The sequence below is a fragment of the Polypterus senegalus genome, chromosome 12 (genome assembly GCF_016835505.1).
Source record: "Polypterus senegalus isolate Bchr_013 chromosome 12, ASM1683550v1, whole genome shotgun sequence".
Lineage (NCBI taxonomy): Eukaryota > Metazoa > Chordata > Cladistia > Polypteriformes > Polypteridae > Polypterus > Polypterus senegalus.
In genome coordinates, this window is record NC_053165.1 from 73,007,505 (window position 1) to 73,034,430 (window position 26,926).

The 26,926-nt window shown below is 41.8% G+C and overlaps 2 protein-coding genes across 2 annotated transcripts in view; one reads left to right on the forward strand and one right to left on the reverse strand.

Moving 5' to 3' along the window:
* Window positions 1-1,253, reverse strand: part of sec14l8 (SEC14-like lipid binding 8) — a 54,761-nt gene extending 53,508 nt beyond the window's left edge. The window contains exon 1 of the mRNA XM_039772273.1: window positions 1,047-1,253. Within this exon, the coding sequence (XP_039628207.1) occupies window positions 1,047-1,100 (54 nt within the window). The 5' untranslated portion in view covers window positions 1,101-1,253. The remainder of the gene's footprint in view (window positions 1-1,046) is intronic.
* Window positions 1,254-7,289: 6,036 nt separating this feature from the next.
* Window positions 7,290-26,926, forward strand: part of rnf215 (ring finger protein 215) — a 28,759-nt gene continuing 9,122 nt past the window's right edge. Inside the window, exons 1-6 of the mRNA XM_039772275.1 lie at window positions 7,290-7,569; window positions 10,049-10,177; window positions 15,126-15,197; window positions 18,243-18,328; window positions 22,319-22,373; window positions 22,641-22,745. Of these exons, the coding sequence (XP_039628209.1) occupies window positions 7,357-7,569; window positions 10,049-10,177; window positions 15,126-15,197; window positions 18,243-18,328; window positions 22,319-22,373; window positions 22,641-22,745 (660 nt within the window). The 5' untranslated portion in view covers window positions 7,290-7,356. The remainder of the gene's footprint in view (window positions 7,570-10,048; window positions 10,178-15,125; window positions 15,198-18,242; window positions 18,329-22,318; window positions 22,374-22,640; window positions 22,746-26,926) is intronic.

Below are 26,926 nucleotides of genomic sequence, written 5' to 3' on the forward strand. Positions count from 1 at the left end.
GTCAAGGTTGGTTAGCACCTTGTCCGCGTATCTACGTGGACTTAATATCGTAAATCTATCTATCTATCTATCTATCTATCTATCTATCTATCTATCTATCTATCTATCTATCTACAGTATATACAGTATATACAGTGTATATATAGTATCGAGAGTATAGTGTATATCCACAAATATTCACATTTATTACAGTGCTAATCTTTCCATATTCTGTTAAAGTCAGCTGCATGGAGCCCGCCGTGTATCTTTAATACTTCTAATCTTTGGTCACACGCTGCGATGCAAGGCAGTCGAGTATGGTAAGATGATTATAAAATTATCCATACATGCATTTTTATAGCCGCTTAGCCTAATTTGAAGTGGCAGACAGTCGCTGCTTGTCAGGTTAGGCTGCCACACCGGCACTGGTTGAGTTTGCCAGTGCCATACTGAGGCTGCCAAGGCAGGCAGGAAGAGAAAGCAAAGCAGATCTCACTTGTCATGTTATTAGGTGTCTTGTCTCGTAATGGGGCTCCTGTCTTCTACGGTCCCTGCTTTCCCCACAGCGGTTCAACGCACAAATATGCAGATTCATTGCGATTCAGGAGATACGTCAGTTTAGGTGTTGGAACAGATGAAAACAGCGCGGTCCTGCCAGGCAGATGAACCCCCCCATACCAAATTCACACGGAGTTGAAAAGCTCGAGCAGCCTATTCGTGCGGTAAACTTCAACCACCCTGCAGTAGAGTTCTCGCTTTCCCAGCAGTTGTTTCCCCATATCGCATGTCGGCCATGGACAGCCACAAAGAGCAGAAAGGACTGCGGCAGTTTGGAGTGCGAGCCAGCCGGCTTCCAATCGCAGAAACTTTGGGGGCTCAGTTCGCTACTCGACACTTGAAGAGGAGGATCAGCTATTCTTCCGCGAAGTTCAAACCCCGCAATATTCAGTCCCCGTAGTTTTTTTTTATTTATTTATTTATTTATTTATTTTTAATCTCGTGCTGGCGAAGCCCCCCTGCGTGTCAAGTCCAACAAGCATCTTGGGCTCCAGCGAGCCTCACCCTACCTGTGCCAACGCTTCCTCCTGCCGGGGGCTCAGATCGCCGACTCGTCCACTCATGTCGGCTCACTTTCTTTACCGCTTGTTTCGCTCCTCGACAAACCCTGCAGCCCGACTGGCCGGCCAGTCGGTCAGTCACCTCCAGCAGGCTGGACTGAGCTGATTTCGGGCTCAAATCTTTCCGTGCCACTGGCACTCCGGGGGCGCTGTGCTTCGCTTCGAGAGCCATGGCTGAGGGCGGCTGAATTTCTTAAAGAGACACGACTCTAAAAAAAAGAAAATACCACCGGCACGTGACTGGCAGGCTCCCTACCCTAGGGGGGCTACTGGTTCAGGCAAACGCGCAAGCAATGATTGGATTTCTTTGTATAACGACTATAAAAGAGATTAAATTCAATTCGTTTAACGTGTGTTTATGTCTGAGGCTGAAGCGTTTGTGCCACTGGCGTGCAGAGCAAACTGGCACAAAATGCCACATTCACACACACACACACATTCAAACAGTCAGTGACTGGGACAGGTGAGAGTGAGCAGGTGCTTGTGGAGGAGCCTTTGTATCCTGAATTAATGCTGAGAAAATTGGCCCCCATAAGAAGGGTGCAAATAGCTCAGCAAGGTGAAGGAGGGAGTCAGACAACAACAATATTTATTATGATGCAAATGATGGAGCGCAAAGTGCTTCGGAAGATAAAGAAGGAAAAAAAGAAAACGATATAAAAATAATCTTAGGCAATACTAAATAACAAAGAATACAATAAGGTCTGATGGCTGGGAGGACAGAAAAACACTCCAGAGGGCTGGAGAAAAAAAAATCTGTAGGAGTTCTGAGGCCATGAGACCACTCAGCCCTCCTAACATAAATGACCTCAATCAGGGTTCACGTGGAAGAATTAGATGATGATGGCCATGTGGACCTCTGGGCATCAATCCATCAATGTGGAGACAGCGTGGCGCCCTGATCAGGTGGTGGAGGCACAGATCACTAACACTAAGATGAAGCTCTGAGGAAGCCATATTAAAGTAATGAGTTTTTATCAGTTTTATAAAGTGCTCCACCGTATCAGCCTGGCGCATTTCTATCAGTAAACTCGTATCCCAGATTTTAGGGGCCTAACCGCAGAGGGCCACCCGCCTCACCACTTCTTTTAAGTTTACGATAAGCAGACCCTCATTTGAAGACCTAAGGTTACGATTTGGAGAGTAAGGTGACAGATATTCTGAGATTCTTTAAGGCTTTGTAAACCATAAGCAGTATTTTAAAGTCAATTCTCTTCCATTTCTGGGGAGGATGTTGCTGTGCTGTTATTGCTTCCATCTTGGTGCTCGTTACAATATATCAGATGTTGGCGCAGTGGGTAGCGCTGCTGCCTTGCAGTAAGGAGACCTGCAGGTTTCCTTCTCGGGTCCTCCCTGTGTGGAGTTTGCATGTTCTCCCCGTGTCTGTGTGGGTTTCCTCCCACAGTCCAAAGACATGCAGGTTAGGTGCATTGGTGATCCTCAATTGTCCCTGGTGTGTGCTTGGTGTGTGTGTGTGTGCGCTGTGGTGGGCTGGTACCCTGCCCAGGTTTGTTCCTGCCTTGCACCCTGTGCTGGCCCCAGCAGACCCCCGTGACCCTGTGTTAGGATATAGCGGGTAGGAAGATGACTGAATTTATATTGAACCTACAGCAGTACTGTTCCATTGATTATGTATGTGGTGGTTCACTTATTACCGCATAAAGTAAACAAGTTATATTTCAGTTGACTGCGTTTTTCATGTAAACCTTACTCCTATTGTATTGTTGCATTGGAAACAAAAAAAAAAATGCTTTTGTAAAGTAAGGTGTATGCTATTGTAATGGAAGGCAGGCTGGCACTGCCAGAATGGACTCTGTTCCCATACCTGAATGGGACACCCAGGTAGCAAACAGACATGGAAAGAGGCAGGAGGCTCCCTGCCTACATAAGAATCTGGGCATTGGATGGCATCTGTACAAGGGGTACGCTAGCATCCCAGCAGATTTAGAAAAAAAAGAAAGATATAGAAATAAGCTTACGCAATACTAAATAACAAAGAATAAAGTAAGGTCCGATGGCCATGGGGACAGAAAAAACACTCCAGAAAAAAACAAATGGAGGAACACTACCCAGCTGGGAGGCCAGCTTGAAGGAAGGACAGGGGGATTATTCAAGGTAAGTGCTCCCCCAAGCTGCTAGGTGGCAGCAAATGGGGTTGCAGGTTCACCAATGGATGCCCACAGGGCATGCTGGGAGTTGTAGTACTGTAGAGCAGCCCTGTTGGGGTCCCTGGATTCCACTAGGGATAGCTGCTTGGTGGTTTCTTGGACTTCAGATTGACCTAGAAGTACTGGCATCAGGCTACGCCCTGGCACTGGAACTACTCCCGGGTCCAAGATAAAAGGAACCACCGTGCCACATCAAGGTGCATTGGAGTCGGGAGGAAGGAGGATAAAGCTCACCTGGAGTTGTGGTGGAGAGGAAAGAGAGAAATAAAAGAGGAATTGTGTGCATTGTGACGGCTTTGTTGGCAGTAAATCATTGATTTGAACCCGAGACTTGTGTCTTTGTGATCGTGTCTGAGTTTTAGGCTGCTGCAACACCCCTTACTGGTCACAATGTGTATCAAAAATAAGTATCATAAATCAGCTTCCACAACCCCAGTATGTTATAAAACGTGAGATTTCCCTCCCTTTTGATAATGGGGGAAACACTGTCCAAAAACCCTGGCTAGTAATACAGAGGACCATGTAGTGCCTTTATAGATAAAAAGAATATTATTACTACAAAATTGCTCTGTGGCACAAAAATGAGCTCTGAGGAGCACCAAGGCCAAAAGGAGATGCGTAAACAATAAAAGGCAATCCAATACAGTAATTTAACGGCGAAGTGAAAAGAAGGGTCAAAAATTGAGTTATGCACAAAGCACAGGAACTCAGCACTCTCAAGTGTGTTGGAATGCACCACAAAGGACTGTGGGTTGACCCCGCCTCTAAAGGGCCTTACAGAGATGGACAGGTGGCACCGCCCCTTGGGGAACCACCCACAAAACACAAGGCACATAACTCAGGCATCGGGAAGCAAGCAAATAATCACCTAAAGTAGCATTGGCATAAACTGAAAATGAACAACAAAGACGTAAAACAGACGTTGAACCCCAGCCAGGGGAGGAGCACTGGCTGAAATATGAAATACAAAAACCCATGGCAGTTGGCAAATCAATTTACTGAAAATCTTTGAATTACTTTCCAACTATGCAAAGGAGTGGAGATTCCTCAGAATGTGTTGGACACTGAAATACAGTATTGTACTTTATGCAAATATGAAATAGTCTGTTATATTTCACCTGCGGTGGTTTTATATCCTTGGTGTTTGTTTTTACTTTGGCTCAGTATTCACATTGTTCTTTGTTTTTTTGATTTTGCTATGTTAACATTGCCTTGTGTTTTGTGGGTGGTCCAAAAATGAGCGGATACCACTGGTAGGTACTGCTCTCCACCCCATAAATCCAGATGTCCTTCCACAATTCCTGGAGGTTCATTTCGAACCCACTTAGGAGTGGTGAGTTCAGCTGCTTTTTGTAAATCCGATGTGCCTTCTCTGGAATTTTCTAGTGCAGTGGTTCTTAAGCCTTTTTTCGTGAACTAATTTTGACTCTTTTGTGTCTTCAAAACTTGATTTGGTGTCAACAATCATATAGGGAGAATTGCTGCTGTCAGTAACCCCAGGGTAGGTTGGGGGGTCCCCCCTTGAATAATCACAGACGTAGCTCATGGAGGAATTGTGGTGTTCCACTTAAACTGCCCGCTGTGGCCTGCCACAAGACATTCGGCAAACTGTACGTGACCACCCTTTCTTGTTACTAACAATTGTGAATCACGACCTAGAATAAGACAACCTCAGGGGCTGTACCCCATAGTTTAAGATCCTGTGTGCTTTTGAAATCTGAACTGGGACTTAATTGATTTGGTTTGCCTTGTTGTTTTAGGCCTTTGTCCTCCACGGAGCTTCATTGTGATTGGAATATTCTATGTGATGAATAATACCTTTATATAAATAAATAAAGATTCTGTGTTTCATCTCATTACTAGCATGGGTTTCACAGTGATATCCCCCTCTAGTGGTCATTTTTGGACATGTTTGGGACTTTGTGCATTGGAACTTTTCAGTTGTTATGACATACGAGTCCATGACTTCAAACCAAGGTTATTATTGTTAACGAAAACTAAAATCAAAACTGAAACTATTATTAAAAAAACATTTTCATAAACTGAAATAAAATAATTAACAAAACTGAAATGAAAAGCTAAAATTAAAAGAAACTATTAAAGTAGATGGAAAGACTAACTGAAATAAAATAATAACATATTAAAAATATTTTTCATTTTTGAATGAATATTCTTGCTGCTAGTCTTTAACCCTAAAACTCTAAAACAGAAACTCATCCACCACGAGCTGCCTGCATCTATCCATCCATTGAATGGCAGCCGGTGATGGAGGGCGGGTGTTCACACGGCAGTTGCGGTGACACAGCGAACAGACTTCGGGCGTGTGAAATAGAAAGTGATTTACTGTGCCGCCTTTCTTTACGCTTCTTCTATATCGAGATGCAATTCAAACTCCTGAAGTCAGAATATGCTGGTCAACAAAACCTTTACCGTATGGACAGAAGAATTACGAGTGAGTAACGTTTCAGTTTATTTCTCAGGTGCCTGCGTTTTGTTGATAATAATTCACCTGCCACTTTGCACAGGAGAGCAACAAAGCCCAGTATGGGAGATTTTTTTAATGCAATATTGAAGGCATTCATTATAAGCACATTGTCTTGGAGTGAGATGTGTTGTGTGCTGTAGACATTTAAAGTAAAAAAAAAACCTCAAACCTTAAAATTCACCTAAATGTCATTACAAATTGCCCCATTCTGGGCAAAAAAGATTAGAAAGTGCCAACAATCAGCGCACATTTGTTCAGCACAAATGACAAAGAAAATGTTTTTTTTTTCAATTATTATGTAAAATTGTTCATATACAGTATATAGTAAATGATGTGATGTAGTTAGCTTTTAAACTTATATCCTATCCTTCTAAGTGTACAATTCTGACTGTGACACAAAACTAAACTCCATAGTAGCTCTTTAACCAGACCATAATTACTAAAACTAAAACAAAATATATAAAAATAAAATAGAAATGTCTTTGTGAAATAAAAACTAAATTAAAACTAAAAAAATGATGAAGGAAAACTAAAACTAAACAATTTTCAAATGTCAGAAAAAATATAGAAATAAAAACTAATAGAAGAGGTCAAACTATAATAACCTTGCTTCAGACTAGGTTATTTTAAGTTAAATTAGCACAATTTAACTATTATATAGGGAAAATGGAAATACTGTGTTTTGAGGATTATTAAAGTGTTAATTTGGAGTAAGATGGACATAAAAAAGTGATCTATGACAACAGTCCCTGAGGTGGATTATGCCTCTGTTACAAGAAAATAATCTTTGTTTCCACATAAATGCATTTTGTTAGTGTGACGCATAACAAATTTAAGTCAGTATAACTTGAAAAGGGCAAGTAAGGCCAGCAAATAATGCTTTTGGGTTTAACTAATTACATAAAGTGAACATTCTCAGTAGTTAATTTATTTTTTGCTTTGAGTGTGCAGGGGTTTCAGGGCCAAAAGACCGGAAAGCCCTCACTGGGCATTCCACCTCCTATAAATGTTCTTAAGTCATTCCTCATTGCTTCTTGGCTTTGTCCTGGGGAATTCAATGTGGAGGGTTTCTCCGCTTTCATTCAAGCATCACAGGGTAGCCCAGTGCTTCTGACAGGAGTTGGCATTTATAAAACACCACTAAGGAATAACTGGAAAAGCAAGCAGTGAAAATTAGGTATTAATAGAGATTGCAAATCCATGAATATAATAAGCATGTATAGTCTATGAAGAGTTCAACTAAAATGTAGCTGTGAAACAAATAAATTAAATAAGTTAAAAATGTAGGTTTTATGATCTGCAGTGTTATCTGTTGGTAAAAATTCTTACAGTTTTGCATTTAAGGTTTCAGTCAGTACAAGACATATTCTATACAAGAAAGCTGCTTCCTGTAAAGATAAACCCGCCACCTCACACAAGTCACTGCGGTTTTAAAACTGAGTCACACAGCCCGTTGTCCAGTAGAGGGCGCGCTCCACTCTTTGAGAACGCAGAGTTCAGTGTATTTTTTTTCTTTACCCTCATTCGCCACGTTGACGCGGAAAGCCTCGCGTTGTTTACAAACATCGCCGCCCGGCGAGCAGATCAGAGCTCATTTCGAGGCAGGATGGCGAGAGTACCACAGGTCGCCGAGGGCTGCTGCTTCTGGCTGCCTTTTATCTCCATGATGCTAGGTGGCTTCGGGGTGTCAGCCGAGCGTCTGGCCGTGCTCGAAGTTTTCCTGCAGTCGGAGCCCCGGCTCGGCTACAAGCTGCAAGGCGCGATGATGGAAGCGTCACCGGGGAGCCAGAGCGAAGAGATCGCCGGCAACCTTCTGCTGGTAGGCGCTATGTCCGAGTCTTCCGTTGGGTCCTTGTCTGTTCAGTATTGTGGCGGTGTACTCGGCAAATGTAGTAAGTGGTGCATTCTGAATAGATAAGTCTTCTACCGTAGCTCGAGAGCTGCCCTCTGGAGAAAACGGATGTTTATCTAAACTCGTAGTGTTTCTCCGTCTGTGGATCGCTGGACACAAGTTTAAAAAATTATTCGGTTATCTCTTTAATGTTCAGGGGACTGCTGATTTCAGATATCAGTTCTTCACCCAGTTTAAGGGACTTTTAACTCCTACATACCGAGAAATTGGAACGACTGACACAAGTCCCGTTACGAGCAGAGGACAACCTGTTATGCACCTTTCATTAAAAAAGCCAAGGAACATCGCCAAGAAATTCAAATGCCCCACGGTATCGCTTACTCCGATCTCTTCTGATTCTTTATCAGCCTTGCCAGATTCATCCCAGTAACCCCAACTAAACGGGAATGGTAAAAATGCATGCAACTCAAGATTTTCAAGTGCAGATCGCTTCTACACTGAAAAAAAAATGTGATGATTCACACTTAATATTTTCAATCTGAACCAATATAATTCTTTTTAACTTATTGATGCCACAATTTTTAAGTTGAGGCAAATCATTTAGAGTGATTGGATGCAATTCACTTGTTTTTTTTACTGAAGTAAATCTATTTTTTAAGTTGTTCTTCTTTTTTGGCAGTTGGAAAGCCATCAAACTGGAAAGTTCGACCGAAAGAATATACAAATGGCTCCTCAAACACAGCACATGAACAACCTAAAATATTAAGTTAAATGAAATAGGATTTTTACGTTTATTCCCTCCACCATAACTTAATTTGGTACAAACAATTTTTTTTAGTTTGATTGAGATCTGAAACCAAATATTTCAAGCTGCAACACTAAATGACTAATCTTAAGTTGCTTGAAAGAGAAAATTTAAGTTTAAATGGACAACATCAATGTTATACTTTTTTCAGTGTACTGTAAAGCATGGTAACGGCCGTTATCTGCTGTGTGGTCCAACCAAAGGTAAAGCCGTCAGCCATAAAGACGTTTAGAAACAAAGCGCTTACCTACAGGGGTAAATCAATGGACTTCTGAAAAGAAAAACTGGAAATTTTACTGAATGACGTTAAGGGAAAGAGTAGTGTAAGCTCAGTTAAGAAGTGAGGTGATGATTAGTGAGCAGCAGGATGGTGTCATGTCAAGAAAGAGCACCACAGATGCAATTTTTACTCTGATGATGTTGTTGGAGAAGTATAGAGAACGCCAGAAGGAGTTACATTGTGTCTTTGTAGACCTGGAGAAAGCATAGGACAGGGTGACTGAGAGGAGCTGTGATATTGTATGAGGAAGTCAGGAGTGGCAGAGAAGTACATAAGAGTTGTACAGGATATGTACAAGGAGAGTGTGACAGTGGTGAGGTCTGCGGTAGGAGTGACGGAGGTGGGATTACATCAGGGATCGGCTCTGAGTCCTTTATTTGCAGTGGTGATGGACAGGCTGACAGACAAGATCAGACAGGAGTCCCCGTGGACTGTGATGTTTACTGATGACATTGTGGTCTGTAGAGATAGTAGGGAGCAGGTTAAGGAGACCCGGGAGAGGTGGAGATCTGCTCTAGTGAGGAGAGGAATGAAGGTCAGTAGGACCACCAGAACAGAATACATGTGTGTACATGAGAGGGAGGTCAGTGGAATGGTGAGGATGAGGGAGTAGAGTTGATGAAGGTGGATGAGTTCAAATACTTGGGATCAACAGTACAGAGTAATGGGGATTGTGGAAGAGAAGTGAAGAAGAGCGTGCAGGCAGGGTGGGTGGAGAAGAGTGTCAGGAATGATTGGTGACAGATGGATATCAGCAAGAGTGAAAGGGAAGGTCTACAGGACGGTAGTGAGACCAGCCATGTTATATGGGCTGGAGACGGTGACACAGGAGACAGAGCTGGAGGTGGCAGAGTTAAAGATGTTAAGATTTGCATTGGGGGTGATGAAGATGGACAGGATTAGAAATGAGGACATTAGAGGGTCAGCTCACATTGGACAGTTGGGAGACAAAGTCAGCGAGGCGAGATTGCGTTGGTTTGGACATGTGCTGAGGAGATATGCTGAGTATATTGAGAGAAGGATGCTAAGGATAGAGCTCTCAGGGAAGAGGACAAGAGGAAGGCCTAATAGAAGGTTTATAGATGTGGTGAGAGAGGACATGCAGGTGACGGGTGTGACAGAACAAGATGCAGAGGACAGAAATATATGGAACAAGATGATCCGTTGTGGTGAACACTAACGGGAGCAGCCAGAAGAAGAAGAAAAAGACTCTTAATTGATGCTTTCTTAAAAGTACTTGAATTCTAGTCACCTATGTGTCATTTCAGGGCAGCTCGGCTTGCCAGTTAAGCCTATGGACGTACCAGCCAGTGCACTGCTGAGCTTAGTTCTGATCTCCCCCCACTACTTGTATTTTGCAGGTTAAAGAGGACCCCTCTGTAAGTGCTGAAGAAGGAGAGCCTTGGATTGGAGTAGTGCCCGTTGAGATGGAACAGGCTGAGACTCAGACAAGTAATCAGGAATCTTTTGCAGCCTCTGTTGTCAGCAAGGTAGGCTTAATGAAATTCTGCTCATTCTTTACGTGGTATTCACCCTATTTAATGGTCTGATGTCCCGAGTAGGATGGAGGAAACGTCCCTTTCCCAGTTGCTTGGCCTTGTTGCAAGGACAGAGCAGGTGGATGTGTGTATCCCTACTGGGGTTTGGTCATACTCCTGTTCCCAGCAAGGGAATGCAGGTGGGCTACCTGCCTGGGTGAGTCGTTCCCCCAGTATGATAAGTGGAAGTGCTTCTTTGGTCTGGCTCCAGTGTGGACACCTGCAGTGCCTTGGGATTTTTAGTTGAGGTAGGCAGTCCTGTTGATTTGCTCAGGGTGGGAGCACCCCAGGGCAGTTAAGGAAGAAGACCTCCATTCAGTAGTTCAGTAGTACAGCAGTTCTGCCTGACTTGCAAGTGCTTCCCGGGTGTGTTGTTTTGTCACTGGAAGTAATCCTGGGTCCCACATAAAGGGTAGCTGCCTCAGCGCTTTCGGGGAGGTGGAGTTGGGTGTGGAGGAAGGACAAAGCTCACCTGGCGGGAGTGGAGGAGAGAAAGAAAGAGAAAAAGGAATTGTGTGTGTGAAGAGCCTGTATTGAAATAAAATGGCTTAATTTGAACCCGGGACTTGTCTATGTGTTTGCGTTGAAGGATTTGGACTCTGATGTACCCCGTACAGGCCACACACTGTGTATGTATGTATCCATTCAATGATGGATGGATTAAAAGGCAGAACTCTACGTGACCATCATCTTCATCAAGCCCTTCCGTGAGAACCCTAAATCCAAAGAGGACTGTTTGACTTATGTTAGGTAGAATGCCCAGAGGGGACTGGGCGGTCTCATGGTCTGGAATCCCTACAGATTTTATTTTTTCTCCAGCCGTCTGGAGTTTTTTTTGTTTTTTCTGTCCCCCCTGGCCAAAGAACCTTACTCTTATTCGATGTTAATTAATGTTGATTTATTTTGTTTTATAATTGTGTCTTTCATTTTTCTATTCTTTAATATGTAAAGCACTTTGAGCTACTGTTTGTATGAAAATGTGCTATATAAATAAATGTTGTTGTATGTATGTATGTATGTATGTATGGATATATATGTGCATATATGTATACATATTTATACATACATACAGTAGGGGGTTCCCCCTGCTCGCCAGCTACTTTGCGTCTCTCCTGCTTGTGTTGTAAAGAGGGGGGCTGAATGCCCCCTCTTAAACGGTGATACAATAGGAAACAGGTTGTTTTTTTTTTTAAACCTCCTTTTTGCTCGATCAGCTGCTGGCTTGCTGCTGCCGTGCCGCGTGATCTGCATCTCGCACGCCACTTCGAACATTTAAAAGCCTATACAGCAGCTGCCCTACTGCTTGTGTTTTATTTCCAGCCCCAGCCGTGGTTAAATCTTTTGGCACAAAGTCTCATCTTGCGGGACGCAAGTTCTTCAATCAATCAATCAACATTTATTTATATAGCACATATTCATACAAAAAATGTAGCTCAAAGTGCTTTACAAAATGAATAGAAAAATAGAAGACACAATAAAAAATAAACATAAGTCAACATTAATTAACATAGAATAAGTAAGGTCCGATGGCCAGGGTGGACAGAAAAAACAAAAAAAAACTCCAAGAGCTGGAGAAAAAAAATAAAATCTGTAGGGGTTCCAGACCACGAGACCGCCCAGTCCCCTCTGGGCAATCTACCTAACATAAATCAAACAGTCCTCTTTGTATTTAGGGTTTTCATGGAAGGACTTGATGATGATGGTCACGTAGACTTCTGACTTTCAGTCCATCAATGTTGGTGCATCATGAAGCTTTGAGTAGGTGGAGGTGGCGCAGGATGCCACCACAAAGAAACCGGAAAAAGAAACAGAAGAAAGTGTTGGGGTCAGTATGGATTTTGGAGTCACTATGAATAGTTATTATGATGAATTGAACATACAGAGTATCAGGATTAAGTTAAAGTGAAGTTATAAAAGGCCACGTTAAAGTAATGTGTTTTCAGCAGTGTTTTAAAGTGCTCCACTGTATCAGCCTGGTGAATTCCTATTGGCAGGCTATTCCAGATTTTAGGTGCATAACAGCAGAAGGCCGCCTCACCACTTCTTTTAAGTTTAGCTTTTGGAATTATAAGGAGACACTCATTTGAAGATCTAAGGTTGATATGTTTTAATTCATAATTTAAAAACGAAATGAGAATCTGAAAATCTAAGAACATCACATTAAAGTTCGATAAATTCTGAAAAGAATGATATCCAACATATATACAGTATGTAGATTTTAAAATAAGCCTGATTTAAAGTATGACAAAAAAGTGACATAAAAAGTCACATAAAATCCTTGCACTTTTACGCTCCATCCATCCATTTTCCAACCCGCTGAATCCGAACACGGGGGGTCTGCCGGAGCCAATCCCAGCCAACACAGGGCAAAAGGCAGGAACCAATCCTGGGTAGGGTGCCAACTATAGAATATATATATATATAGAATATATATATATATAGATAGATAGATATCTATATATATATATATATATATATATATATATATAGATATAGATATATATATATATATATATAGATATATATATAGAGATATATATAGATATAGATATAGATATATATAGATATAGATATATATAGAGAGAGAGAGATATATATGTATATACATACATGAGGGACGTTCAAAAATGTTTCCGCACTTTTTATATTTTCGGTGGGAAGAGTAGTAATTGGGCATTCAAAAGTTGACTATGTAGAAAAGTGATGTAATTTGTTTTCTTAATAAATAGAGTTAAAAAATAGTGTGGAAAATTTTTCAACATCCCTCGTATAAAAGGTCTTTGTCTTCATTGAAAGCTTATGACCTCAGATATTCCAGAAAATCAAAGAAAATAGGTAGCAGCAATCTGGTGACCACTTTACAGGTGTGAGAAAAGTTTATTGTAATAACGGCACAGTCTCTGCAAGGCCGTCTATTGATAATCCTTCAGGGCACGGTGCCTACATTTTCAGAATTCAGCAGCAAGTGCAAGTTCTTTGTATTTTATTTTAGTAACATAGGGCCACGTGTTTCACTAGAAATACATAAAGTCAAAAAAGTTCATCAGGACAGCAAAAACTTTTTAAGCTGCTGTAAAAATGTATATGAAGTCCGCTCTCTCTTAGCCATTATTTCCATCTGTGGTGTAAAGAAGTTTTGAGAAGAACGACCATAAAAAATTTGTGTTAAATGGACGGCTTTGTAGATGTGTGCCGTGTCCCGCCATTTGCTGTATGCGCTCCTGCTTTGTTCTGTGTGCTCTCAGTTCTTCATGTATTATTTGCATCTTGGCATCAATAAAACAGAAGCCTCTTTTAGACGCTGTCACATGATCACCTGTTGTAGGTTAATTTATTCAAAACAGTAGCCTTGAGGGTTCACAGATACAGCAGCCTGGTAAGTAAAGCATTAGTACGTGTCATGGGATTCCACATCTGCATCTGGAAACCGCAATGTGCACCGAGTATGAATAAAAACAAAGCCTGTAGTAGGCAACATTAAGTGCGTTTACATGTGCTTCAATAACCTGGTTATTCTCAGAAACCCGGTTTCTAAAATGCCATGTAAACCCTTATTCACATTAGAGAAACCAGATTAACATAGGTAGATTTCTCTGAAAGTTTCCCGGTTATGTTCCATGTAATCTCTTAACCGGGTTACATGCAAGGATTTCGTGGTCTGCACATGTCAGTTGCACTCTGTTAGCCTGCGCTTGTCTTTGCTTCCCTCAGCCAAGGGAAGAAGATAGAGGAGACGTCCATAAAGATAAATTTCTTAAAGCAAGTGCTTTGACAATCACAATAGTCCTTCTCCTGGTTCAGAATAATCTGTCTCAGTATTTCAGAAATTACCAAATTTATGTTGACAATCCGAACGTACAGTGCTAAACTGGGCAGTAGAACCTCTGGAGCAGTAGGGTAATGCATTAAAAGTAACAGGCCTCACGTAGTCTGATTACTTTTTATAGTAAACAGTAACTTAACAAAATAATTATTTTAATAAAGGAAAAAAAATATATGCATTATTATTATTATTATTATTTCAGCAAAGAAGCACATGTACGCCGGTCCTTTGCAAGGCTCAGTCTCACAGCCAAGCAGAAAAGAGTGCGCTGTGTGCAATCTGGTAACCGGAACAGAAGAATAATACAGCAGCAGTTTAGTTTCAGCCCAACTATTTGCTATAGATTACTTGTGAGTGGGTCATCATGCAGCAGATAGTGTGTTCACACAGTGAATCTTTGGAGGCTTAGGTCGAGTATGTTAAATGGGGATGGACTTGATTTACTTCAAAGCATGTGAAGGAAGAAATGTATTTGTAAGACACAAGAAAATGATCACGTTTCTGGTTACTTTCATGAAGGTTCATGTATGGGCTTAGGATTTAATAACAGGTGCTAGTCGGTCAAATGTGCAGTTTTTTATATAAAAGAAGAAAACCTTATACAAAACATGAAAATGTAATATATTTAGTTCATTTTCTTTGTAAGCAACTAAGTTACTTTTAAAAGTAATGTTCCCCATACTGCTCGGGAGATTCAGGCTCCATTGTTGTTTTTGGATTCATGGTGGCTGTTGATGATATTTACTTTTTTTAGCACATTTTTATGATATCAGAGTGTTTTCCCAAAAGAAAAGTGTTTAATGTGACATGTGCTCTAGTGATTTAGTTGATTCAGTCAGCGCAGCTGGAGATTGGGACCTTTTTCCAGTTTGCATGTCCCTTATGACAACTTTATAAACCAATGAGGTGACGTTGACTTTGAACAGAATAGCTTGCCGTTTTGCCATTGACTTTGTGATTCATATTTTCCTTCACATTTGGCCATCCATTTTACACCTTTGTTTTTAACCTTTTGATTGAGTGTGTGGTCTCTTGGTGGCTATAATCTGACGCCATGTTTTCTTCTCCTTCTTCTAGATGAAGCGAGCTCTGGTTTTGGGAGCCTCTGCCCTCCTGATTCTGGCTTTGAACCAGAACACCATCAGAGAGGTAAAGCTTATAGCTTCTTGTCTCCATTTGTAGGCTGAATTGAGCATCCATACAATACCCTATCAATTTGAAGTCTGCTTTTTGAATGAAAAAGTGGCATGTAGGCATTTCTAATTCAAGTCTGAGAAGACTATAATTTTTTTTATATATAGATAAAATAATAATCACTCCTTACATCTACATACTGCTTTTCTCACTACACAATGCTCTTCAGTGAGTGGGGACCACCACTAATGTGCAGCACCCACCTTGATGATGTGACGGAAGCCATTTTTGTGCCAGTATGCTCACCACACATTAGCTGTTAGATGGCGAAGGGGTGAGAGAGACAGTTAGCAGATGATTAGGGCACCAGAATGACTAGGCCATGGTGGGCAGTTTAGCCCAGACATTGAGATATATCCAGCTCTTTATGATGGATGCCCAGGGATCTTTAATCACCACAGAGAATCAGGACCTCAGTTTTGTGTTTCATCTGAAGTGTGTCGCCATTTTTACAGCACAGTGTCCTCATCACTACACTGGGGTATTGGGATCCACACACAGACCACAGGGTTAGCGCCCTCTGCTGGCCTCACCAACATCTTTTATTGATACAAGATGAAAAGGAATATGGGGAAACCGCATAAATATCTCACTGTAATGAATTAGTTTCCTTGCAACGTTCCTAGTTTCTATAAAGTAATTGAACAACTTCAGTGTTTCTGCTTAGGTTATGAACTAATTCAAAAAGCTTCTGGTTCTATGGCGTAATACTTGTTTTCCTTTCTCTCTACCATTAAGTTGTAAACCAGCTAAAACAGATGCATAAATTACTCGCACAATATATGATGAATGTATGAGAGAGAAATAATTTTAATGTGAATTGCTTCTTTTAAGTGTCCTGTAAATTCAGTTCATCCTGGTTTGTTTGAGCAAAAATTTAAACTTAATATGATTAGTCTACCGCAGGGGTCTCCAACACGTCGCTCGCGAGCTACTGGTAACTCGCCACCCCTTTCCGAGTAGCTCAACAAAGGGTTAATGAATCCTACATAAATTTGAAAACTTGATCAGTCAAATTAGGGATGGGCAATCTTTACAAACAATCATATCACAATTTTTGTAACAAAAAATCACGATCCACAGTCTGATTCTTTTCAATGTGGCAGACACTTAAGAGAATATCCGGACTCAAACTCCTCAAGAGCCAAGTAACACTTTATTTTAAATATCAAACAAAGTTGAATTCAATTGTTCTCTCATTTGCTAGCTAAGCGGGGTTAAGGAACACGCCCTTAAGCTGGCGAGTGAGTGAGAAAGGCCCTGTCCCCCTCTGCACGCTGTGTGGATCTCAGATCGGTAGCACAAGCGAACTCTGATACTTAGCGCAATGAGAGAAGTCACAAAATCAACTGGATTGTTCAAGCAAATTATAGAAAAAAACACGATCTAAATCTGTTAAGTAGTTCTCTTGTGAAATACAGACAGACAGACAGACATTGGATTTTCTATATTATATATTAGTAAACCTTCAAACTAATGTGCAGTTAAAGTCTCAACAGCATTCTCAGCATTTCTGGAGCTTAGCAGAGCGAGATAACTATAAGAATCTTCACCAGGCAGCTCTGAAAATGTCTGCTTTGTTTGGGTCTTCATACCTCTGTGAGTCAGACATGAATGTCACAAAGTCAAAGTTCAGAACAAGATGGACAGAGGAACATCTCAATGACTCCATCAGAGTGAACCTCAGTGGCTCCACTCCACCATCCACCTCAGTGCCAGTCATCTGACTAACTAAAAAACACATCACACAGGCAACTGGACCTGTGAATAAAGTGACACAGTGACATGTGACAAAATGACAAATAATGTAAGCATGTTTTACTTCAATAGTGTGAGATACACTAGAAAATGCATACAGACATACAAAATGTACTTGGCAAAATGTGAGTTGTGGACACCAACATTTTGTAAACGTTCAGGCAAAAGAAGCGCATTCAGTTTGTTTGGGTCGAAATAAGCGATGAGAATAAACGTTAGGACACATGCGGAGCTCTCGGCCTTTTTCATTTTTTAAAAGTAGCTCTCTGGGGGGAGGGAAAGTTGGAGACCCCTGGTCTCCAGTTTCAAAAGTTGAAGATTTTCCTTTTCAGGGCAGGTAGTTATTTAAGGTAAGGAAGACAGAAAGAAGAAGCAGTATGTGATAAATTTAGCTTAATGATTCGGCACTTTCACTCATTGAGCCGAATACTAAACATGCCATTTATTGCAATTGTTGTCTCAAAAGTTAATTTCCTCCTTATACTTGATCTCTAAAACGAAGCCCACCACTCACATACTGGCATCCATCTCTATGCCACTTCTCATATATTGCCATTTTCTTGGCTGTCCCGACAGCAGCAAATAACGCATATCCCTTGATGCATGCTGTGTTCCGCATCAATGGAAAATATCTGCTGTAACAGCAGCATTACAAATGTCCAGTCCATCCCTAGAATTTTAGGGTCTGTTTCGACCAAGTTCTCTAAAACGGTTAGGCCACTTGCAATAATCTGAGGCAGTCTTTTCTGTCTTGTTAATGGGAGCAACAGTTGTGAAACAGCTCTGTTTAAGTAACCTGTGACAGCACACTCTGTTCTGATGAGCCTCTTATATCTGTTCGGATTTAGTCTTGCCTTTGTTACACTTGATCACGATATTTTAATATAAAGAGTGAAGAGCATTCTGGGTATTTGAGTGTTGTTCTCCACTGGCTTAAGTCCAGTATGCAGATGGTTTTCTGTAGCTTCCTCTTTCTGTCTAGCCTTTAACGTTCTTTACACTTTGATTCATTTTAGTATTGGAGTTGGGATTTCACCAGACATACGCTGGTTCACACCACATCATGGAAAATGAGTAGAACTTCTTAAACGTTAACTACTACAAAATTTCAGATTTCATATTTGTTGAAGGAGATTCACGCACTTGATTTTTTTTCTTTGGTACTGCAACTGATTTTTCTCTTTGGTTCTGCAACTATTTTCTCAGATTTTTTTCTCACTGCCATTTTGCATTTTGTTTCAGATGGACCTGTCCCAAGTGCTTTCCAAGCCCATCATTGTTATCCAGACATCGGAAAATGTCACAAAGCTTATTGGCGCCCTTTTACGGTAAAGAGACGCATTGCATTCCTCTTTTGCTTGTTCTGTGTATTCCTTTAGCTGGTCATCTCGTTGTCCTGCAGTCCAGTAAACCTATGCTGACCAGAGGTATCCATGTGCTTAGGGTTCCACCACCAGATGTCAGCCAATAATGGACATTTTGGTTCTTGTTGTTTCCTTCTTTGTACCTGCAGCCATATCACATGCACTTCAGAAGTAGTCATCCACCTGAAGCAAAGAATGTTCAGAACCGGCCAGTACTTGGATGGGAGACCACCTAGCAAAAGCTTGTTTTAGTGTTGGTGAGGCCAGTAAGGTGCGATTACCTTGTGGTCTGAAAGTGGATCCCAATACCACCAAGTGCAGTGACAGGGACACTGTGCTGTAAAAATGGTGCCATCCTTCAGATGAGATGTTAAGCCGAGGTCCTGACTCTCTGTGGTTATTAAAAATCCCTGGGCATCCTTCCTAAACAGTAGGGTGTATCCTGATGTCCAGACTAAATCGCCCACCACAGCCTAGTCGCTTTGGCCCTCTAATTGTCTGTCTCTCTCTCTCTCGCCCCATCACCACCTAACAGTTAATGTGTGGTGAGCACACTGCTGTAAAAATGGCTGCCATTGCATCATTCAGGTGGGTGCCACACATTAGTGGTGGTTTAAGTGGCTCCCCACTCACTATGAAAAGCGCTTTGAGTAGTGAGAAAAAGCGCTATATAAATGTGAAGAATTATTATTACTGGTGGTGCTGTCCTCCTGCGACCCCGACTTGGATTAAGAGGGTTTCAGATTGTTATGGTTGTTCCTGTAAATTGTAAAAGTTAACATGACAGTTTCAGACTTCCTTAATCCAGTTCAGAGTTGTCAGGGTAAAGATCCTTAGCAAGCAGCATCTGGCAGAAGGCAGCAATCAGCCCATTGTGGATCCACTCAGGAACAGACCCAGTTTTGAGCTGCTAGTTAAACCTATTAGGCCCGTCCTTGGGATGTGGGAGAAAAACCCCGTGCAGACATGGTGAGGATGTGCCAACACAACCCAGATAATGACCAGGTGTGGGATTTCAATCCAGGAGTAGATCCATGAGTCCAGGGGGCAGAGGTTCTAATCACTGTGCCTCCCAACTGCCACAATTCTGTCTTTGGTTCAAGATTTATTTGTCACATACGGTTATTGTGAAGTCCAAGGGACTAGGGAGCTGACCTGCTCAACAGAGGCCCACCAGACTTCTAAGGCACGTGCAGGGTTCAGCTGGAGCGAACCCCAGTAATGATGAGCGGGTAACACAACTATAAAAATCTCAATCTGTTATCGACACCCCACGAGGAGATGAATGACTGTTAACCCTCAACTTGGGTGCCACTTTAGTTTAGGGTGCAGCAAACATTCCTCTCTTCCTCATTTACTGTTATGTAACAAGAACTTACACTCCTTTGGGTCTTCTTAACACTTGAAAAGCATCAGCAAAGTTTATTAATCTCTACAATGTGACCGACTAATAAAACTCTAGTTTGGAGTGGTCTGAGGGGGCATCACTGAGACGTATTTCTCTTCATATTCTCTTCAATATGCCACACTGCACAGAAATGAATTACCGATCTACTGATGATTGATAAGTTTAATGGAGAGCCAAAGAAGTCTTTGTACATAAAAGTAAATGAGTAATAGAAACATTTTTTGCAGTACCTAAAGTAACATGTTACCTCTGTATAAATAATAACCTAAGATTTTTTTAACAAAAAAATGTCAAAAATGCAAGAACAAAAGGGGCACACTGGAGTTGCCTAAAAGGCAATCCTAAAGCAAAGTCCCCACACACGGCCCAGAAATCTGAATCTTTTAAACCAAGATGTTGGTCCTGGAGGGTTCGCAGTGGCTGCAGGTTTTTGTTCCAACCCAATTGCTTAATTAGAAGTCGGTCTTTGCTAGTAATGGATCTTATTTAATTTCATGACTTGTTGGTGTCTTTACACAGCTGTTCATTCTTACAGCGTACATTTTCTCCTTTCTAAGGATATCATCCAAATGGTTTGAAGCCGGAAATGAATGAGCAGTTTTCAGTCCTTCACTTTTTCTTCAATTTCCTTCTGTGTTTTATTAAACTTCACGAGGAGTAAACAAACACAAGTGGAAATGGAAAGAAGCGAGGTGGGGAACTGCTGGCTCCTAAGTGGTTTGCTGTAATTAATAATAAGGAGCCGTTAATAACAGTGAATGGAGCAGTTTAAGGGTAACAAGCGAGACTACTACTACTCAAGCAGAAAAATGTTATTTGAGCAATAAATTACTTTTCATGAAGCAGTTTGGTTGGAACACAAAACCTGCAGCCACTGTGACCCTCCAGGACCAGCTTTGTTCACCCCGATTTAAAAGGTAAATATCCATCCATCCATCCATCCATTATCCAACCTGCTATATCCTAAATACAGGGTCACGGGGGGTCTGCTGGAGTCAATCCCAGCCAATACAGGGCGCAAGGCAGGCAACAAACCCTGGGTGGGGTGTCAGCCCACCACAGGAAAGGGTAAATTGCAAATCAATTAAATAAAGTTCATTAGCAGGAAAAAGTGGTCACTAATTATGAAAATGGTTAGAATGAAAACCCTCCAGGACCACTGATGTTGCTTTACACGAAAGCCAGAAATCAACATTGACCAGAAAATCCAACACTGAACAATTGATTCCCACTCCCAGGCCTTTGCAATCAGCACAAAGAGGCAGAGGGAGGGCTCAGGAGTGGCTCCGCCTCTTGAGGCTCCACCCACAAATGGCATAGAACTGAAGTACATTTAAAAGTGACGCTACGCACATACCACACCACAAATAAAATCAACAGAATAAACATAAAGGTGTTGAAAATAATAAGTCAAAATGAACAAAACCTTCAATAACACAAAATGCTGAACTACTTTTAAAGTGACGTTACATAATTACAACGTTAAACATGAAACCAACAGAAAAAATGTTGACATAAAAAATGATAAGTAAAAATAAAGAAACACTACAATAAAACCTACGATACAATTCCATCCCAAAATATAACAGCTATACACAAACAACGTGCAGTGATGTGTCAGTCTGGCATGCTACTCAGATGGTGCAAAAGAAAGTACTGTAGAAGATAAAAAAATAAAGAGAAATTGAAAAGAAACTCTAAGCCTAAATAAAACAACTTAGATTTTAGATTTAGCTAAATAGAAAGAAGTTGTATTTTAACTTTAAACTGACAATATACAACATATAACACACAGTATCAAAATGTTATATCTATTATATTGTTGGCCTGTAAAATTAACCAAAAAATAAGGTTTGAATATTCAAATAAAAAATAAGCAAATATTCAAATACATTCTGGGCTTTACATGTGCGTTGTAATTTAATTTATTTTTTTTGTTTTTAATACTTTTATCACTATGGTAATTACCATAATGATGTCAGAGATGGTACAGCTGTCAATCATTTGGTTGGCAGAGGGAGGAAGAGAAGGGGCATTAGAACACAGCGCCAACCCCTGGAGTGGCGGGTAATTGCAGTCACCAGAACCCTTAAGCTGTCCCCTATGCGCACGCAAGTGTGTCTTCAAGGTTCTAGAAAGGTGCAACTAAATAAAATGTATTATTATTATGTGATGTTACAGCTTTTTGCGGTGGGGGGGCTCAGCTTAAAGTTTAAAGTTAAGTTAATGGTTTTATTATAAACTGTTATGAAGAGACATACAGCTTAGAATTTCATTACATGAAGTACGCCTGGCTTAACTTGTTCATCCACGGGTCAGACATAACCCCTATGGAGAATATTTGTAAGTTTGATGACTTTTTTTGTTTTTATCACTTTTTCTTTTTTCATTTGAATCTACTGATATGCAGGTGAATTTTAAGAGTTTAGCATTTTCTGTTTTTTTTTTTTTCCTACTCAGCTCTGTAACTTTTTTTTTTTTAATAAAGTGAGCGTCTCCTGTGCCCCTCATGAATAACTGCATTGCTGTCTCTTTTCCTTTTTCAGAGGTCTCCGAGCAACTGCAAAGATCACATACAAAACCATCCTGCAGGACAATCTGGTAAGACATTTTAGATGACAAATTTGAGTGCTCAGTAGAGGAATCGCCGCTTTCCAGCTTGACTTGACGTCACAAATCGGATCGCTGGCACTGTACTGGGCAGTGTCCCACCTGTAAGCAGTACAAGGGGACGGTTGGCGTGCTATTTGTTTATCAGACGTCAAAATCCTTTGAAAGCTGACTTCAGCGCTCACCGTCTCAATTAATGTTAAACTCCGCTAATCCATTTAGTTTGTCCCATTGACCTTTCGTGCAATTCCTTCACAGGGGGCAACGCTGACTCTGTGGTCAAGCTGCGGCCGATCCAGAGGAGGGCAATACGGAGAGTGGCAGGGGGTAATCTGCACAGGAGAGACGAATTCACAAGTGCAGGTAATGTCATCGGTGAACTCTAAGGTGGGCTCAGGGCAACAAGGAGGGGTCGCAGGTGCCTAGAATAAACTTGCGTTTTCCACCAGCCCTGTTTGTGAGTGGAACTTTTTGTCCTCTTTGGTGTCATTCTAGGCCACAAGTGTCCATTGTCGTCACTAGTAGGATCACCATGGTATCTTTTGACTGTCTTACACCAAATGCGCATGTACAGTTTGTCTCATATATCATTTATTTGGCCTATCCGTCCCTCCATTTTAGGGATGCTGGTACCTGTTCTGTTAACACACGGGCCACAGGGTGGTGAACCAAGTCCGGACACTATGACCAGACCATTTCCAGTTCACCTAACCTGCATGTCTTCAGTGTTTCAGAACAAACCAGAATACCTAGAATGAAACCTACTCTATGTTTTGCCTTCAGGAGAGCCTGAAATTTTCAAGACATTGTAACCATTAGGGGGTGCCACAGAGCCTCACACCCTAGACCCATTAATACCCAACACAGTTACGGGTTCAAATAATAGATTTTTAATCCATCAAGCACTTTTACAATGAAGCTCCGCTAATAACCATACCAACAATGCAATTCTTTCCTCTCCTTCTGCCTCCAGTTGACTGTCACCCGCTGCCTCCCAACTCTGACTCCACAAGCTAAGGAAGTGGGCGTCTTTTATGCTGGACCGAGAACGGCTTCCAGAGACTTGGCATGACTTGTGGGAAAGCACTTCCAGGTTGTTTGAGAGCCAGGACAGTCTTCCCCTGACTGGCCCACTGCAGCACCCAGTGACCCAGAGAAGGTCATACTTCCAGACTCAAATTCCCATGAACTGTATGTTTCTCCAAGCTGGGACATCTCCAGCAGACTACTGCCACCTAACATATGGGGGCTGGAACTGCTCCTGGCCTCTGGCTTCTGGCGACCTTCCATCTTGTTAGGAGTTCATGCTGGCATCCAACCAGGATGCCATTCTGTCCACCGTGGTAACAAAAGATAACAAAAGCATTGGGATTTTAGTCCAAGTTGACTAGATAGCCTCACAGAGTTTCATTCTTCACATGTCTTGGCCCAAAACTCCTGTTCTACCTCATACTAAAAGCGATCTATTGGAATGACAACTGGAGACGATGTGAAGGCCATTGGAGTAAACTGAAGTCATAGTTCTGTTCTGCCTCAGATAAGGTGAGCTTTGTGACGTGGCACATTATCCATATCAGAAAGGGTAGACTATGGCCAGAAAATGATGGTCAGCAGCATTGCTTAACCCTTAAACTGCCACATACTTGAGGGTTTTGCACCCCAGACGCCAAATACTTTTTTGCTGCATTTTTTAAGGAAACGTCACAATTCACCAAGAAAAGGTGTAATTTTAATGTCATGCAAAGAGCATCACAATTACTGCAACACTGATCATTTTACACACTGCCAATGAACTGTAAAAACTATTAAATAAAAAACTACTGCAGCAATCTATTATTATATGTACAAATGGCAACTGACGGCATTGATGAAATTCAGTAAATCACCAAGCTAACTGCGCTTGAACTGGCTGATGCTTGCAGGATTAGTCTAGTGCAGCGGCTGAATCCCAAGGTCAGTGATGTTGATTCGCTAGGGGGCACCAGTGGTCATGAACTGGCTGCTTAATGAATGTATGACACGGACTGATCAGCTCCGGCGTGGTGGCAAATTGTACTGGGAACTGAGTATAGCCGGTTGCGATGTTCAATGAATGTACATCGCCGAATATACTCTGCTCCGGCATGCTGGCAAAGTGCATTGGGAACCGACTGTAGCCGGTTCCGGCGGTTTAAGGGTTAAGTAGTCTGTGGCTTTCCTGTGACACTCACTTGGTATTAGGGGGCCTAACATGTGTCCCCCACACCTTTACATCATCAATAATATATGGATTTAGGTTTTTCATGCCACACTCTGTTATTGCTGTGTGTATCTAGCAGGGGATGCTCTTTCTCCCCTGGGATATGTTTCTTAATGTAGAATTCTCTTGAACCAGTACCATCCCTTTTGTACCCATGGCAGAAAATAATTACAATAATACAAAATGGTACAAAAAAGAGATATATGTATTTAACTTGCTTGTAAAAGATAACATTCATGTAATGCATAATCCTGTATACGTTCATATTCAGATAAGAGAGAAGCAAAGGGACATCTCAATCAAGTGGGAGAATGCTTACACACAGATGTTGCATCCAGCGAGGCATGTTGGTGGCATAGTGAAATGCTTCTGATGTCATGCTGGATCCTCGTCATTATAAACACAATTACCTATTCATAGAATTCATGTCAGATATGGGCGACAACCAGAACAACTGTCTGGTTATTAATACCTTCACAGACTCATGGGAGATTAACAATATTGGTCAAGCAGACATCAACACCTTTTAAAATAACCTGCTTGGGTCCTTCACATGTTTTCTGCCCAACTCCTAACCTGACGTACTGCTGTCATTTGTCAGGCTCCCTGGCAGTCAGTCTCTCTCTCTCATAGGAATTGCAGGGCTTTGTGAAATAAACTTCACAAATTACATTTGGCACGAATAACCTTCTTGCCGCACTGTGTGCATGTTGTAGCACCATTGGTCACATCAGACAAGGTGACATTGATTTTTCCCACCACCACCTTCTTTCAAAGACCAGTGCTGCCACACCATCTCTGCTACAGCAATAATTGCTAGCACTTCAACTGGTATTTCTAGTGCTCAGTCCACCTCTGATGATCAGTTTGGGCTGTCCGTAACTGATGACTTTGTGAGGAGGCTCCCTCCAGGAAAAGCCACAGAGCCAGATGGAGTTAGTCCTGGGTCACGTCAGTCTTGTGCTGACCACCATTGCCGTATCCTCTGTTACCTGTTCATTCTCACCTCACTGAGGCTTCAGAAAGTGCTGCTTGCTGTGGAACATCATGCATTGTAAGCTAATGACCCTTATGTCCCACATCATGAAGAGCTTTGAGAGGTGTGTCTTCTTGTGGAAGAACATTTGGACCTTTTGCACTTTATGTGGGGGTGAATAATGCAATTGTCTATCTGCTCCAGAGGATTGGCTGCACTGTGAGGGTGATTTCTGATTTCTCCTGTGCCTTCAATGCCATTCAGCCATCCCTGTTAAAGTAACCTCAGGGATGAGCCAGTGGTATCCTAGATGATGGACTATCTTATGGGAAGACCGCAGTTTGTGAGACTTGGGGGTCGTGTGAACAACACTCGAGCACCACAAGGAACAGGCCTGTCTGCTTTTCTCTTTACTCCAACTGTAAATAGCAGGTCAGGTCACCAGCAGAAATTCTGAGATGATTCTGTACGTCTGGAGCGTATTAATAAGGGGGATGAGACAGAGCAGAGGAGTCAGGGGGAGAACTTTGAGAACTGTCTGTAACTTAACATAGGCAAAACCAAGGAACTCCCACCTCAAAGAGCCTTAGCTGCGGGTCAGTGTTCATGGAGTGGATGTGGATGTGGAGGTGGTGCACTCTTACAAGTACTTGGGGGGCCAAATCAATGACCGGTCAGACATGGTCTCATAACACAGAGGAACTACAGAAGTAAGGACAGAGTAGGCTCTTTGTTTTTTTAGGGGACTGCACTCCCATTAACGTGGGCAGTGACATCCTTCACATCTTAGGTCTGTGATGGCCAGTATTGAGTGCTGTGCCAGTAACATCACTTCAGGAGAGGCCCACCAAATCAAGAAACTGTCTAAGAAGGCAGCCTCAGTTGTGGAATACCCCCTAGACCTGCTGGAGGTAGTGGTGGAGCAGAAAATGGAGACCAGACTGATGGCCATTATGAACAGTGCTCCTCATCCTCTCTATGACACATCAGCACTGAAGACATTTAGCCATCCAATTATTCTCCAGAAGTGTGTCATAGTAATGGCCTTTGTAGTGCTTCACTGTTATTGCCCTCTTACCTTCAGTCAAGTCAGAAGGTGACGGTGGTATTTGTCGTAATATTTCTTGAAGTTCTGTAAAAAGCCAAAATTCCCACATTGGGACAAATGAAGTGCTATGTATTCATTTGTCCAGTCTTAAATTTTCAAGTTTTGGTGGTCATGCACCACAATAGCCTCACCGGCTGAAGTCAAGCCTGGCATGTGGTTCTGCTGCAGATTCTCCACAGCTTCAAGGTGTGACATGATGTGTGTTGGGAGATGTTCTGCTG